This window comes from Paramormyrops kingsleyae, chromosome 1, assembly GCF_048594095.1.
Source record: "Paramormyrops kingsleyae isolate MSU_618 chromosome 1, PKINGS_0.4, whole genome shotgun sequence".
Taxonomy (NCBI): domain Eukaryota; kingdom Metazoa; phylum Chordata; class Actinopteri; order Osteoglossiformes; family Mormyridae; genus Paramormyrops; species Paramormyrops kingsleyae.
This window is the reverse complement of record NC_132797.1, coordinates 16221912-16237174: the sequence shown is the minus strand read 5'-3', so window position 1 is coordinate 16237174 and position 15263 is coordinate 16221912. Positions and strand designations below refer to the sequence as shown.

The following is a 15263-nucleotide window of genomic DNA, read 5'->3' as shown; positions in this document are numbered from 1 at the left end:
GTGCTACGTGCTGGATGCCAACAGTGAATCCTGGAAGGAAGCTGCTGAATGGCAATTTGGAAGCCATGGTGATCATGTGATCAGGTAACGATCCAATTATTTGGAGACTGAGAAGCTGGGACAGCCCAGAAAACTGGGAATGCTCCCAGTCCTTGGGGTGTCATGCAATCCTGGAAATGATGGAATCATGGAAAAACATGAAATCAATGAAAAGAGTTGATTTTTAAGAGGATTTTTTTCTTGCTCGCACTCAGAAGTGGACAGTATAAGGCCTGGGGTTTGTACATTTTCCCTAAGTTCATTTAGCAGGTGGCAGGCACAGAACAGGAAGTGGTATTCGGAATGTTTGGAGTTATGGTTCATCTCCTGTCTGGGCTGGACGAGAGTGGCGGGGAAAATTCCACACATGTCACATGTGACGTCTGGCCCGGTAAAGCTGTAAAAAGGGCCAGAAGACTGGTGTCGAAGTGGAATTCCTTCCCCAAGCATTCAGGAGTTCATGTGTCACTGAGAATTTCCTAAGATGTCATCATGGCTTTTTGCTTCAGTGGGATGTATCTGTAAACAAGCAACAGTTTCATTGTACGTATAAGAACTTGTCCTACTGCATGTGCTGTCGTGCTCAAGACGACCTGATTGGACTGAAATCCTGCAAACTAGACTTAGTGAGAAGCCCGGATTTTTCCGCTACCCTCCAAATGACATCATGTAACAATATATCCGCACGTTCCCCCCGTCACAGTTGTCACAGCAACACTAGCTTTCTGGTCTAGTGCACTTAGGTAAGCAGCATGATGTTACACAAGAAGATGGATGGTGTTACTCTCTGCCGGGCTGCTTGGTTTAATGCCATTTGCCAGCAGGTGAGACTTTAATCGAACGCTGCTCTTCTGCCAGGTTCCCGCTGGACCCCGCATCCACATGTTCTGTGGGCCCAAGCAGGCCACCTCTGCCTGCTCTAAGGTGCATCTTCAAAGTGGAGCCAGCAGACATACCGCTTCTGCGCCAAAGGCCCTTTCCGTATTGCCTAATATATGTCCCTTCTCAGTCTCCTAAGCTTCTCTTTGCAGAACAGTGAGGATTCCGAAGACCACAAGCGCTGACGTTTAAAAAGAGTCTGCCTTCATTGGTGAGCTGGATTGCACACTTTCGAAGGCTTGGCTTGAAATCATGCAGCGTTATGAGCTGTACACCCCAGCACTGTACCATCTTTATACTTCGGTTCACAATTTAGCTTCATACTATACATATATGTTGTATGAATGACTATTTTTCATGTATTTCTTTGTTTATCTTTTATGACATGTAACATTGATGGGAAAACATGCAGAATTTTGTTGTACAAGGACAATAAAGACATTCCATTCTATTCATCCTATTGGAATAAAAATGTTCTTCTCATTTAGTGTCTAGAAGGTATCCGGGAAAGGTCGTTCTTTATGTCGGATCGACTCCTGGAACGCCTTGCCGAGTTGTAACTGTCCATGAAGCGGCTGACGGTGTTTACATCACGGCTGCAAGCGAGGACCTGGGGCCAGTGACCCGGGAGGTGCTGTTACCTGCATGCATCTCAGTCACGCGTTTCAGGAACTGAGGCAGAGGAACACACATGTTGGGGCTGACTGACTGTGGCTCTTCCTTACTGCTCGTCAGCTCATACACTCCTTCCTTGAAAGTAAATCACTTTGATATACAGGTGGGGAGCATCTGTCCATGTGAAAAAATGACTCATTCCAAAACATATCACCACTGGTAAAAACCATCCCTAATGTCTCTGGAGGTATTTCTCTAAGCATCATCTGGTGGCCAGTGTGTTCTTCAAATGAGGAGTCGTGTGTGGCTTGGTGAGGTAGGATGTTGTATCTGTGATCAGAAGGTCATTGTTTCAAATCCTGGGCTTGATAGAGTGATTTTGTCATTGGGCCCCTGAGCAAGGTCCTTGACCCCCAATTGCTCCCTTTCAAAAGTGCATGTTGCGTTGGATAAAGGAAACTGTCAAATTTTTTAAAATGCAGGCAAAATATTTCAATAGACACCTGTGGACTTCATTCATTCATTCATTCATTGGCCTGTCTCATGTAGTGTGTATGGGGTCCGGAGAATATCCCAGGAACTATGGGCAGACAAGGAATAACCCAGGACAGATAATAATTTATATGATCAGTCATTTTTTGCAAAATGTGCAGAAACAAAGAAAAATAAATGCAACCAGCAATGGTACTGAGGAGATGGGGGTGCTTAAAAGACAGGAGGAAAGCAGGGAGGCGGAGATGTTTGTGAGAGCTTAGCTGGGGGAGAACACACTCCGCAGGGCTGGGGGTGGGGACTGGGGGGGGGGTAATCCTGCTCTGTGAAAACAAGTCCTCTGCTCCCACAGTCAAAGGGACTAGGGCCCAGCGTAATCTGAGCACGCTCATTTTCAGCCTCAGAGGAGGGGGGGGGGACAATGCGGTACCAGCCACCGGTAAATCCCCCCCACCCCCGATGGAAATGCAAGAGAAACAAAGGCCCGGGGGTGTTCCATCTCAATGCAAAGGGGGCCATTTTAAAACCATCAGCCAGGAGGGCAGGAATGCCAAGCAAGACATCAAAGTCTGCAGTGGAGGGCGTGTTGTTTCTATGTGGGAGCTGGAAGGGGCCCCATGTACCACGTAGAATTAGGGCCCTGAAATGTGCTTTGCTGGGGCCGGCGGTTTCATGGAGGACAGTGTTTAATGTTAAGTGACAGGCGACACAATGGCGGAAAGCGAATTCGGTAAGAAGATAGCTGGAATGCATATGTAATTATGCATAATTACGCACTAGGAGACGCCCACGTTTACACACACGCTGATGGGTTTGCTGATGGGGGAGTAATTACAGACTGCACTCATTATGCCGTCGACCAAGTTACCTTGATACATATGATATTATCTTCGTGTCAGATCTGCCACTGTAATATCAAATTTAATTCTAAATTTCAGCATTAAAAAAAACAATATTGCCAACCAGTCATTCTTTTCCAGAGTGTTATGCAACACGAAGGGCGTGTTGGGGATACCCAGAGGTACGGGGGCGATCCCCTTACCGAGACACTAGTCCTCATTGGGGATACCCAGAGGTACGGGGGCGATCCCCTTACCGAGACACTAGTCCTCATTGGGGATACCCAGAGGTACGGGGGCGATCCCCTTACCGAGACACTAGTCCTCATTGGGGATACCCAGAGGTACGGGGGCGATCCCCTTACCGAGACACTAGTTTCCCCCTACAATCCAAACACATGGTAAGCAGTTGCCAAATTCACCATAGGTGTGAGTGGTGCCCTGTGATAGGGTGGCGCCTCACCCTGGGTTGTTCCCTGATTGTACCCTTAGCTTCCAGGACAGGCTCTGGACCCCCGTGACCCTGAATAGGATAAGCGGGTACAGAAAATGGATGGATGTTGCAGCAGCAGTCTTTATGCTTCAACTTCACTTTGAAGGCCTTGCATATAAATGTTTGTTCAAATTGGATCTAAAAGCGTCATAAAACCCCACATTATGGGCAAAATTTCAAAGTTTTCAGGTCTTAAATTTAATAACATCTGGGTGTTTATAGGTGCGTGTGGCTCCGCTTTCATCCGCGCCATCGAGCCTAAAGCGAAATTTGGGAAAACAAGGCTGGGGCCAGGCAGCTTGACACGCCACGCACCCCCGGCCTTTAACGAGCCTGCCCCCGTATCGGTGCCATCCTGGTCCGGGGACTTTGCACCCCATACCCTGCCACACCCTCCCAAATATGCCCGCCTGGCCCTGGAGCCTTGAGACTCCCACGCCAGGCGCCGAAGCCACCAGCCAACATCAGAGTGCCCCCCCGCTGGGAAATCACACACATGACAGAGAACATGCTGAAGCAGGCGGATAAAAGGCTGGCAAATTAAAAAGGATATATAAGGCGGGGGGGGTGGGGGTGGGGGGCACAGGGAATAAAAGCGACATAAAAGCATGCAAAACAGGGAGCGTTTGGCGGGATAAACAGAGAACTCATAACAGAGGGGGTGCCGGCCAGGCTGCGTGCCCGTCAGCGTGAGGGAACGTGGCGTCCAGGATCGCAAGCAGACCCTCGCTGCTTCTCCGTAATCTTCACCTCCCCTCGGGGAGACAAAACCTCCAGTGAGATCCTGCAGGAGCAGCACCCACCTCTGGCCGGGGTGAGATATGTACAGGGATGCAGGGAGGCTCAGCTTCTCATGGAGCTCACCGTGATTTTGTATCTACTCAGAGCATTTTAAAAGTTTGATTTCAGTCCCTCTAAACAATGAAACCCTTTGACACAGGACACAAATCTGTATATTTTTAAACATACTAGGGCCCAAAATTGTGGAAACACTTCCAATTTTTAGAGAGTGCAGAATTCAACTATTGCTCCAGTTACTTATTTAATCGTCCAATGTATGATATTTATAAAATTCTTTGATTGTTTTTGTATGCTACCGCCAATATTTGTGTAGTCATTTTTAAAGCTTAATGCCAAAATGCAAGGTGTTTCCGCAGTTTTGGCCACTAGGGTAGGTGCATTCAGAATATTCTGAAGCCAAGGCTAAAACACAAATGATGACAAATCCATCGATCCATACACCCAACCATCCTTATGTCCATCTTCCGTAACTGCTTCCCTAGGACAGGGTTTCAGAGGGACGTCCAAGACACGATACCAAAAATATCTTAATTATGATGACAGTGTTAAATGTTTCTTCTGAGTCGGCTTGTTTCAGTCGTCCACCCTGTCATAGGCTGTCTTGGATGTTCCTGCCTCTGCTCTTGTACACAATCTACTGGGATTAGGCTTGGGGTATGTCACAGGGCACAGACTGAGGGTCATCACACCATGCTTTCTCCAGGCACTGCCAAGACTTTGTTAGCTTCTGATGCTCCTCCTCCTCACTTCCTGTTTATACATCTACATTCCATAGCTTGGGCAGGACACCGGAAGCCATCAGTAGCTGGGCTGCTCATGCCAATGGAAGATCAGTTTCAGCTGAGCAATGTTTCTGTGTCTAATGGCCATCGTATCATGTTCAACTCAAACTCAATCTGAGCCACCCGTCCTCGCCACATTGGTCTTTGGCAAGTGCCATCAGAAGACACAAAAACGACATCACCGACAAGTGGAGATTTGGTTCAACATATTCCTTATTTCAGACTGCCACACACACCGGCAAGCTTATCAAAGTGACAGAAAGCACCGGAATGATTTTGTTTCAAAGAGATTATGTCATATATGCATCCGGGCGAGTCACGGCAGAGAAAATAGCGTGTGTGAAGCTTGTTATCAAAAGCATCACACAAGACTTCTCAATGCTGAGTATAATGTAGGCACTAAGATCTCAGAGTCCTACATTCATGTTCCCAAGTAAAGACTGGAGATACTCACTCATGCAGCTGTTGTTTATTCCTCTGCTAGCTTTCTTTATGATTGAAGATGTATTTAGTTTGTGTGGATTTAGCGCAATGCTATTCATAGAAGCAATATTTACTTGCTTTGAGCACAATAGAGGCTGTCTGGTCTTTAACAAATGACATCATCTCATAAAGCTCCAGGCTCCAGATCTTTCTTATTGCAGCTCATACTTATTTTAATGAAATACCTTCATTAGAGTTTTTTATTACGCACGCTGTTTACTGGCTAATTGTGCTCAATCCCAGAATACATTATGTTGCGTATGTGATTATGCTTGGACTGACCCGATCCTTTCGCTCTACTGGAACAGGTGTTTCGGGGAGGGGGGCAGGGTGCCAGAGATCAAAGCTCCGCTGTAATCTCCCAGGAATTTCCCAATGTCCTGTGCATGAATACCGGAACACCCTGGAATCTTAAGTGGATTTCTCCCATTTATCTGTTCCCTATTCAGGACGGAAGAAGTCATACTCCTTGTCTCACACCAAAAGCACCTCTATTGTGGGGGGGGGGGGGGGTGTTATTGTTTGGTATGGCCCCAATCACAGGCTTTAGCGAAAGCAGGCAGAGGGCAGCCAGCTGGGGACATTTAGCCCCCCCCCCCCCCTACCGGGGATGGGACACTCAGGTCCTCAGAGCTGAGGCCACTGACTGGCTTCTCTCTGGATCCCATCTGGACCACATCCTCCACCAGAGCTACGCCCTCCTAGCTGGGCGCCATGCAGGCATTTCCTTCTCTGCACTAGAGAATGGCTTGATCACTACCTTTGGCTGGCTTTCATTGGGGAAGCTCTGGAATGTTGGGGGAGTTCTGGAATGTTCTCCAAGGATCCCATGGACAGTCACTCAGTCTTTATTTTGGGTTGTAAACCACTTCTGAATCATTTCCTTCTCACCCTGTACTGCATGAGAAAAGCATCCATAAAAGTACATACTTCTCTCTCATATTGTCTTTCCTTACCCACCAAAAAACAAATCCTCAAAAATGAGTCAGAGGAACATTAGCAGGGATTCTAGTTTGTCTTTTGCTCCAAATGAGTCATAACCAAATCACATAACAGCTCACAGGTCATGGCAGCTGTCACATTACTAACTAAATGGTAAAATTTTGTCACAGTCACATTATTCATGCTTTCTAAAAGGTTGTCATTGGTTGATTCAAAAACTGTGACATGTGACAGTGTTTTGAATACATAAAAAGGTGTATTTATAATGTCTTACCAAAAAAATGGCATCACAGAAATGCTGGCTTATTCAGGGATAGCTGGTTTGGATTTGTAAATGAAGGCAGCACAAATATTTCTTACTTTGTAAGATCACATGTTGCCAATGGTACATATGTAATGATTATGTATTCCATACATAAATGCAACTTCCAAAGGCTCGTCCAGTACAGGGTCATAGAGAGCCAGGAACCTGTCCTAGGGAGCACAGGGCACAAGGAGGGGGACGCCCTGGATGAGGTGCCAGTCCATGACAGGGCACAAGGAGGGAGACGCCCTGGATGAGGTGCCAGTCTATGACAGGGCACAAGGAGGGAGACGCCCTGGATGAGGTGCCAGTCCATCACAGAGCACAAGGAGGGAGACGCCCTGGATGAGGTGCCAGTCCATGACAGGGCACAAAGAGGGAGACGCCCTGGATGAGGTGCCAGTCTATCACAGGGCACAAAGAGGGAGACCCCCTGGATGAGGTGCCAGTCTATGGCAGGGCACAAGGAGGGGGACCCCCTGGATGAGGTGCCAGTCTATCACAGAGCACAAAGAGGGAGACGCCCTGGATGAGGTGCCAGTCTATGACAGGGCACAAGGAGGGGGACCCACTGGATGAGGTGCCAGTCTATGACAGTGCACAAGGAGGGAGACCCCCTGGATGAGGTGCCAGTCTATGACAGGGCACAAGGAGGGAGACGCCCTGGATGAGGTGCCAGTCCATCACAGGGCACAAAGAGGGAGACCCCCTGGATGAGGTGCCAGTCTATCACAGGGCACAAAGAGGGAGACCCCCTGGATGAGGTGCCAGTCTATGACAGGGCACAAGGAGGGGGACCCCCTGGATGAGGTGCCAGTCTATGACAGGGCACAAAGAGGGGGACCCCCTGGATGAGGTGCCAGTCTATGACAGGGCACAAGGAGGGAGACGCCCTGGATGAGGTGCCAGTCTATGACAGGGCACAAGGAGGGAGACGCCCTGGATGAGGTGCCAGTCCATCACAGGGCACAAAGAGGGAGACCCCCTGGATGAGGTGCCAGTCTATCACAGGGCACAAAGAGGGAGACCCCCTGGATGAGGTGCCAGTCAATGACAGGGCACAAGGAGGGGGACCCCCTGGATGAGGTGTCAGTCTATGACAGGGCACAAAGAGGGAGACACCCTGGATGACGTGCCAGTCTATCACAGGGCACAAAGAGGGAGACGCCCTGGATGAGGTGCCAGTCTATGACAGGGCACAAGGAGGGAGACGCCCTGGATGAGGTGCCAGTCCATCACAGGGCACAAAGAGGGAGACCCCCTGGATGAGGTGCCAGTCTATGACAGGGCACAAGGAGGGGGACCCCCTGGATGAGGTGCCAGTCTATGACAGGGCACAAGGAGGGGGACCCCCTGGATGAGGTGCCAGTCTATGACAGGGCACAAGGAGGGGGACCCCCTGGATGAGGTGCCAGTCAATCACAGAGCACAAGGAGGGGGACCCCCTGGATGAGGTGCCAGTCAATCACAGAGCACAAAGAGGGAGACCCCCTGGATGAGGTGCCAGTCTATGACAGGGCACAAGGAGGGAGACCCCCTGGATGAGGTGCCAGTCTATGACAGGGCACAAGGAGGGGGACCCCCTGGATGAGGTGCCAGTCTATGACAGGGCACAAGGAGGGGGACCCCCTGGATGAGGTGCCAGTCTATGACAGGGCACAAGGAGGGGGACCCCCTGGATGAGGTGCCAGTCAATCACAGAGCACAAGGAGGGGGACCCCCTGGATGAGGTGCCAGTCAATCACAGAGCACAAAGAGGGAGACCCCCTGGATGAGGTGCCAGTCTATGACAGGGCACAAGGAGGGAGACGCCCTGGATGAGGTGCCAGTCCATCACAGGGCACAAAGAGGGAGACCCCCTGGATGAGGTGCCAGTCTATCACAGGGCACAAAGAGGGAGACCCCCTGGATGAGGTGCCAGTCTATGACAGGGCACAAGGAGGCGGACCCCCTGGATGAGGTGCCAGTCTATGACAGGGCACAAGGAGGCGGACCCCCTGGATGAGGTGCCAGTCCATGACAGGGCACAAGGAGGGAGACGTCCTGGATGAGGTGCCAGTCCATGACAGGGCACAAGGAGGGAGACGTCCTGGATGAGGTGCCAGTCCATCACAGGGCACAAGGAGGGAGACGTCCTTGATGAGGTGCCAGTCCATGACAGGGCACAAGGAGGGAGACGTCCTGGATGAGGTGCCAGTCCATGACAGGGCACAAGGAGGGGGACCCCCTGGATGAGGTGCCAGTCCATCACAGAGCACAAGGAGGGGGACCTCCTGGATGAGGTGCCAGTCCATGACAGGGCACAAGGAGGGAGACGTCCTGGATGAGGTGCCAGTCCATGACAGGGCACAAGGAGGGAGACGTCCTGGATGAGGTGCCAGTCCATCACAGGGCACAAGGAGGGAGACGTCCTGGATGAGGTGCCAGTCCATGACAGGGCACAAGGAGGGAGACGCCCTGGATGAGGTGCCAGTCTATGACAGGGCACAAGGAGGGAGACGCCCTGGATGAGGTGCCAGTCCATCACAGAGCACAAGGAGGGGGACCTCCTGGATGAGGTGCCAGTCCATGACAGGGCACAAGGAGGGAGATGCCCTGGATGAGGTGCCAGTCCATGACAGGGCACAAGGAGGGAGACGCCCTGGATGAGGTGCCAGTCCATGACAGGGCACAAGGAGGGAGACGCCCTGGATGAGGTGCCAGTCCATGACAGGGCACAAGGAGGGAGACGCCCTGGATGAGGTGCCAGTCCATGACAGGGCACAAGGAGGGAGATGCCCTGGATGAGGTGCCAGTCCATCACAGGGCACAAGGAGGGAGACGCCCTGGATGAGGTGCCAGTCCATGACAGGGCACAAAGAGGGAGACGCCCTGGATGAGGTGCCAGTCTATCACAGGGCACAAGGAGGAAGACGTCCTGGATGAGGTGCCAGTCCATGACAGGGCAAAAGGTGGGAGACGCCCTGGATGAGGTGCCAGTCTATCACAGGGCACAAGGAGGGAGACCCCCTGGATGAGGTGCCAGTCTATCACAGGGCACAAAGAGGAAGACGTCCTGGATGAGGTGCCAGTCCATGACAGGGCAAAAGGTGGGAGACAAGCTGTATGAGGTGCCAGTCCATGACAGGGCACAAGGAGGGAGACCCCCTGGATGAGGTGCCAGTCCATCACAAGGAACAAACTCACACTGTGAGCAATTTCGACACACCACTTTAGATAAATGCAGCATTTTGGATGAAACCTCAGGACCCAAAGGAGATCCACACAACCAGGTATCGACAACCCGTTCACACACGGACAAATGTGTTCGTGGTAAGACTCGCCTGAATCCATGGAAAAATGTTTTGATTGATCTATTCCCCTCATTAATTAATTATTCGTCATTAAAGAATGAACTAAATTAATTTGACATTTTAAGTGTTTAACTGCGGGAGTCAAGTCATTTATTGCTTTTTATGGAATCCCAATTAAGGGTTATATTACTAAACACAGGTGCCACCTGGTGTTCATTTTATGTATAGCATGAAGCTAATGTGCTTTGGGCTCTCCATTTCAATGGAAGAAAACTAATGCTTTTGTGAAGTCAAACCTTACATACAAAGTCTTAATTAATATTGCAATGAACCACAGCCTAGACATCACTTTGAAAGTGTTTTTGCGTATCTCACGTTTCACTACCCCTAAGGAGCAGGATTTAAGTATCATTGTATTAAGGCGAACATTCTCGATAAATACACAGAACACAGAAGTCCAGACTTTCACATGGCTGTTTATTTTGAACACCAACATACACATACTCATAACAGGGTCACAATTTAAACATATGTCACTACATTACTTATTATAATTAATATTGCACTTGCGGTCTTCATTATAAATGTATGTAAAGAGAAACTCAAATGATATATTCTGATGCAAATCCTTAGTGTAAGCACACACCTCCCCTTAATGTATCCCTTTAACACCACTTATAATTTAATACAGCTTAATAAAAAGAGAATTAAAATAAATATTAACGCTCATAAAACATATTTATGAACTTATGTGGGGAATTTGTACTGGTGTAATACATATCTTAAGAATAAAACCACCAGCTGCAGTCACCAGTACAAAGCAATTTTTTAAATATTTAAACTAATCTAACTGTGGTCCCATAGTACAATTTTTTTCCACATTCATATTCCCCTAAACACTTTCACTAGTATAACAAACACACTTACTACTAATCTGCCAAGCAAGATGGATAATTGGTAAAGAATTTTATTTATTTATTTATTTATTTATTTATATATCAATCACTAAAGGAATAGTCCAAAGTATTCACTTATTCTGTTCATGAAACAGTCTTGGTAAACCAAGCTAGAGCATTCATTTTAACTTTACTGACTGCTATGATCAGATCATCAATTTAAGTTATGCTGTGCTAAGTTTTATTTGAATTACTTCTAGGGTAATGCATAATGCTTTTTGAGCCCTCGGTAATCGATTCTATGCTTTAAAATGCAAGCTAATCTAAACACCCTACTAATTAGATCAAGAGATGCCCAGAAAAATTTGTACACATTACAGAACAAAGGTAAAAGTCACTGGCAAACTGATTACTTTTTGTAAGTCAGGGAATCTTCTCCAGCCAGTGTTATCTTTCACCACTAGAGGGCAGCAGGTGGGCTCAGTTCTTCTTCATAGAATCCAGGATGCGGAGGATGTGCAGGAATAGGTTGATGATGTCCAGGTACAGGTTGATGGAGGCCAGGATGTGTTCCTCTGGGGAGAGCTGGTGCATGATCAGGTGTGTGTCGTAGATAATGAAGCCGCAGAAGAGCAGGGCCCCTGCCCCGGCGAATACCAGCTCTACTGTCTCATTGTAGAAGAAGAGCTGCAGGAGAGCACAGAAAGAGCCCTCACTGAGCATGCCCAGTGGGCCTCTCTCATTCACACATCACATGACATGTGAGCACAGAGTAAACACCACCACATTCACACTGTGGAAAAATTACTTTTACTTACTCTCATAAAGCTGGCGATGATCAGAACCCACAGGACACTAAACAGTCTGTAATGACAATCAGCCACATAAAATGTCTGTCAAGAGCATAATTACTTCCACAACAACAATAATAAAAAAAAAGTTAAGATGCCAGCCTATTAAATTTCACATTTAAATTCCAAATGAATTTGCAGCATCCAATAAAAGTTCCTGTTTTATGTGAAAAGTCCAATAACCAATGAGCTCTTTCGGTAGCAGGCTGTGTCCAGGCCCAAATTCATGTGCATCAGAACTATGGTTAAGGTTAGTTTTCATGGAGGCCGATATCAGGTAATTGAGTTTTGTTTCAGTATAAATGATAAATTACATTATAAATGGCCTAAACTTCAGATCAGAATGAATCAGACTAGTGGGGTGCAATAACGTGCTACACTATTATTGGCCATGACTGGCCAGTTCATTTTTTAAATTTAGCTAATCAAACCCAAGGCCTACATTTCAAGAAAAAACCCATAACGCCCAGCTAGCAGAATCTGAAAGCCTAGTGCTTTTCACATCAATTCATAATATTGAATCACGTCTCCTTGCAGCATTTTCATCAGCTGTCACAGTAATAGACTACAAATGCAGATGCTATCATAAAGAACGATCTGGAAGCGTACCCGGCTCCCAGCTTGCTGAAATCTCTCCTTGACTGGAAGGTGTAGGCAGTCAGCCCCAGAAACACAGCCGCCGTCAGCACGAAGGCCTGAAACACCACGGCGTACTCGTAGAAGGTCACTGCGGAGCAAAAGCCAGAAGAAAGGCAGACGTCCGCATAGATCAAACTAGCCGAGCAGTACCAGAGCAGAGCTCCTCACTCCCAGGCTAGAGGGTAGACGTGTGTGCAGCTAAGCTCAATACTAAGGTTACAACTACAGCACGATTTAAAAAGAATCAGAGCCACCAGGCTACTAAACAGCTCAGATCATGAAAACCTCCATGCACCAAGGCCCCGTGAGACCAGCAATGAAGATCTAGGCCACAGGTGTCAAACTCCAGCCCCGGGGGGCCGAAGCCCAGCACTTTTTTGGGTTTCCCCTCATTTAACACACCTGATTCAACTCCTTGTGCTAATTACCACACAGCTCTTGAGCTGAATCATTTGTTGTGGAACATGGAAAGAACTAAGTTACACAGGGCTCCGGCCCCCCAGGACTGCAGTTCGACACCCATGATCTAGACTATGAAATGTATATTTTCGCACTAGCAGAGACTAGGCAGCAGCGTTAAAATCAAGGTGTGATTTGGATAACATTACAGGTCACTCCAGATAAGTGTCACTTAATGTAAAGGTTTCAATGCTTATTAATGTGGAACTTACCAGCAGTAGCAACAGAAATTGCCTCCAGAAGTGTCTGAAACAACAACATTTGCATTTAGAACATGTGGTCTATCCTTCACTGCCGTAGTATTTACAGGACGATTAGAAGTTATACTCACAAATCCCAAAAGCAGATACAAGTTGATAGGGTGCTGGTGCCTGTAGATGGCTAGAGCGAAAATCAGACCCAGCGAGCCGATTGCCGACACCAGCACCAAGGAGGGGCTGTGGGAACAACAGACTTCAAAACCTAATAAGGAAAAGCTAAGCTATGTTATGTACTGTATACATTAATTCTAAGACCTTTGCAGTGATGATGGGAAAGGGTGCTTTCATCAAACAAAAAAGGCATGTACTAGTAACAGCTGTCTAATATCACTTTTCAGCAGGGCTGCGTACCGAGACACGGCGCCGATACGGCACTGGCTCCTATACAATCTGTATGTATTGGTCCGTATTGCATCACAGACTGTTTGTTGTTTAATTTCAAGTTCAATTTTGCCTTAGAAATAAAAAATGCACTCTTTAATATCATCGACCTCCTTCCTTGTGCTTTTTTTTTTTTTAATTACTGGTTCAGGCACTGTTTAGGCACCACCTCAGAAGTACCTTTTAGCAACGGTATCAGGAAAAAACCCACACAATCCCCAACCCTCCTTTTGAGGATGCCAGAGCCCCTGCCCCAAACACACCATTATGACACGATATGTGCCTGGCATTAAAAAGCACACTGGAAAAACATACCATGCGTGAATGAAGTTCTTGATTGTGTCAGAGTACATAAAGAGGGCAGATGTAGCTGCGGTCAGGATTATCTGGATGGAGAGGATGGAGTACACCTTCCGCAGAAAATCTGCCCGGGAGAAGAATGAAACACTGTTACCTGCACAGAACCTTCAGCCATATACTAGTAAACATCTATCCATGTCCCACAACCACTAATGCAATGACTATGCAGCCTGCAGGGGAACATCTCGGATGGGATGCAAATGTAATGCAAGGTGGTCAGTATCAAACACACAACACTGGAGCAAAACATGGAAAAACTCAATTCCCATGCAGAATATATGCAGCAGATAACATGGGATTCTGAATTGTCAGTTATTTACTTAGCAATACTGCTCAGTGTACACTGACATGGCACAACTGAGCCTAAATAAGACCAAGGAAATACAATTACTCATTTATGTTACACATTTATCCAAAGCGACTTACAGTAGAGGGAAGGGTTACTTGTGTGTGCTTCCTGGGATTTGAACCCACAACCTTTGCATTGTTAATGCAATAGTATACTTATATGACAGGGGGTTGATGGTTTATAAGTCCATGACTTAGGAATGGCCCACTTCTCTGTTGTTATGCATATAAAATGTTTTAAGTCGACTTCGATTGGTTTAAATTCAACTAAAAACATTTCTGCCATCTTAAACCATACATTTACTCTACACGCATCCCTTAGAGCAGGGGTGGCCAATCTTATCTGCAAAGGGCCGGTGTGTATGCAGGTTTTTGGGATAACTTGTGGGTCAGCTGTTCAAACCCAGGTGTGAGGATTCTTCAGCCAATCAGTTCTCTAATCAATAATCTAATTAGGGAATTGCAGCAAAAACCCACATACACTGCGGCCCTTTCTGGATAAGATTGGCCACCCCTGCCTTAGAGGACTTCAATGCCCCCTGTGCGTTCATGTAATTATTTGACTGAGCAGGGATTTTAGAAGATAAAGACTAACATGTTATAAATCACATAAGTATGATATAAGAGCAATTTCACCTCTTAAACAGGAGTATTAGTCTGCTAAAGATACCGAAAGCGAAATTTACTACATTGTTTACTCTACTCAGAAAATTAAAATTAAAATAAAATTAAAAGGACTTAAAGCTTGAATTTCACTAATTTATTTAGTATTTCTATGAACTTTCTTTTAAATGTACAACAAACCTTATTCATATAGCCTAATTATCTACCTCCCTACGTTAGCTAGTTGGTCATTTTAAAATGAAGACTTCATCTCACCCATTCGGATCTGCACGCTTGCCGTCGCCACATTTGTGCCATAATTAAAGTCATCCTCAATGGACGACCGGGGGTACTTTTCCGCACTCATTTTAAACAAGAGAAACCAAAAACATCAAAATTATACTGCACCAAATACGCTTGTTTATCTAAGAGCGAGCTGCGTCAGTTACACGTCCAGCTTTGTACTGATCAAAGGAAACCCGGAAGTGCAAACTTCGACCACAT

At 47.2% G+C, this 15263-nt stretch overlaps 1 protein-coding gene across 1 annotated transcript; it reads right to left on the bottom strand.

Annotated features, from left to right (window-relative positions):
- Nucleotides 1-10418: 10418 nt before the first annotated feature.
- tmbim4 (transmembrane BAX inhibitor motif containing 4) lies at nucleotides 10419-15260 on the bottom strand. The gene is made up of 7 exons (XM_023826144.2): nucleotides 15036-15260; nucleotides 13764-13872; nucleotides 13139-13244; nucleotides 13020-13053; nucleotides 12319-12436; nucleotides 11677-11722; nucleotides 10419-11545 (listed from the first exon to the last, which is right to left on the bottom strand). The coding sequence occupies exons 1-7, from the start codon at nucleotides 15124-15126 to the stop codon at nucleotides 11339-11341; spliced, it is 711 nt and encodes a 236-aa protein (XP_023681912.1). The 5' UTR covers nucleotides 15127-15260; the 3' UTR covers nucleotides 10419-11338.
- Between the last annotated feature and the right edge of the window lie 3 nt (nucleotides 15261-15263).

Coding starts and splice junctions, on each gene's coding strand:
- tmbim4 (XM_023826144.2), bottom strand. CDS start 15,126: ATGAGTGCGGAAAAGTACCCCCGGTCGTCCATTGAGGATGACTTTAAT. Junction 13,054..13,138: donor TGTATCTGCTTTTGGGATTT/GTGAGTATAACT, acceptor TTGTTGTTTCAG/ACACTTCTGGAGGCAATTTC. Junction 11,723..12,318: donor TTCAGCAAGCTGGGAGCCGG/GTACGCTTCCAG, acceptor TTGTCATTACAG/ACTGTTTAGTGTCCTGTGGG.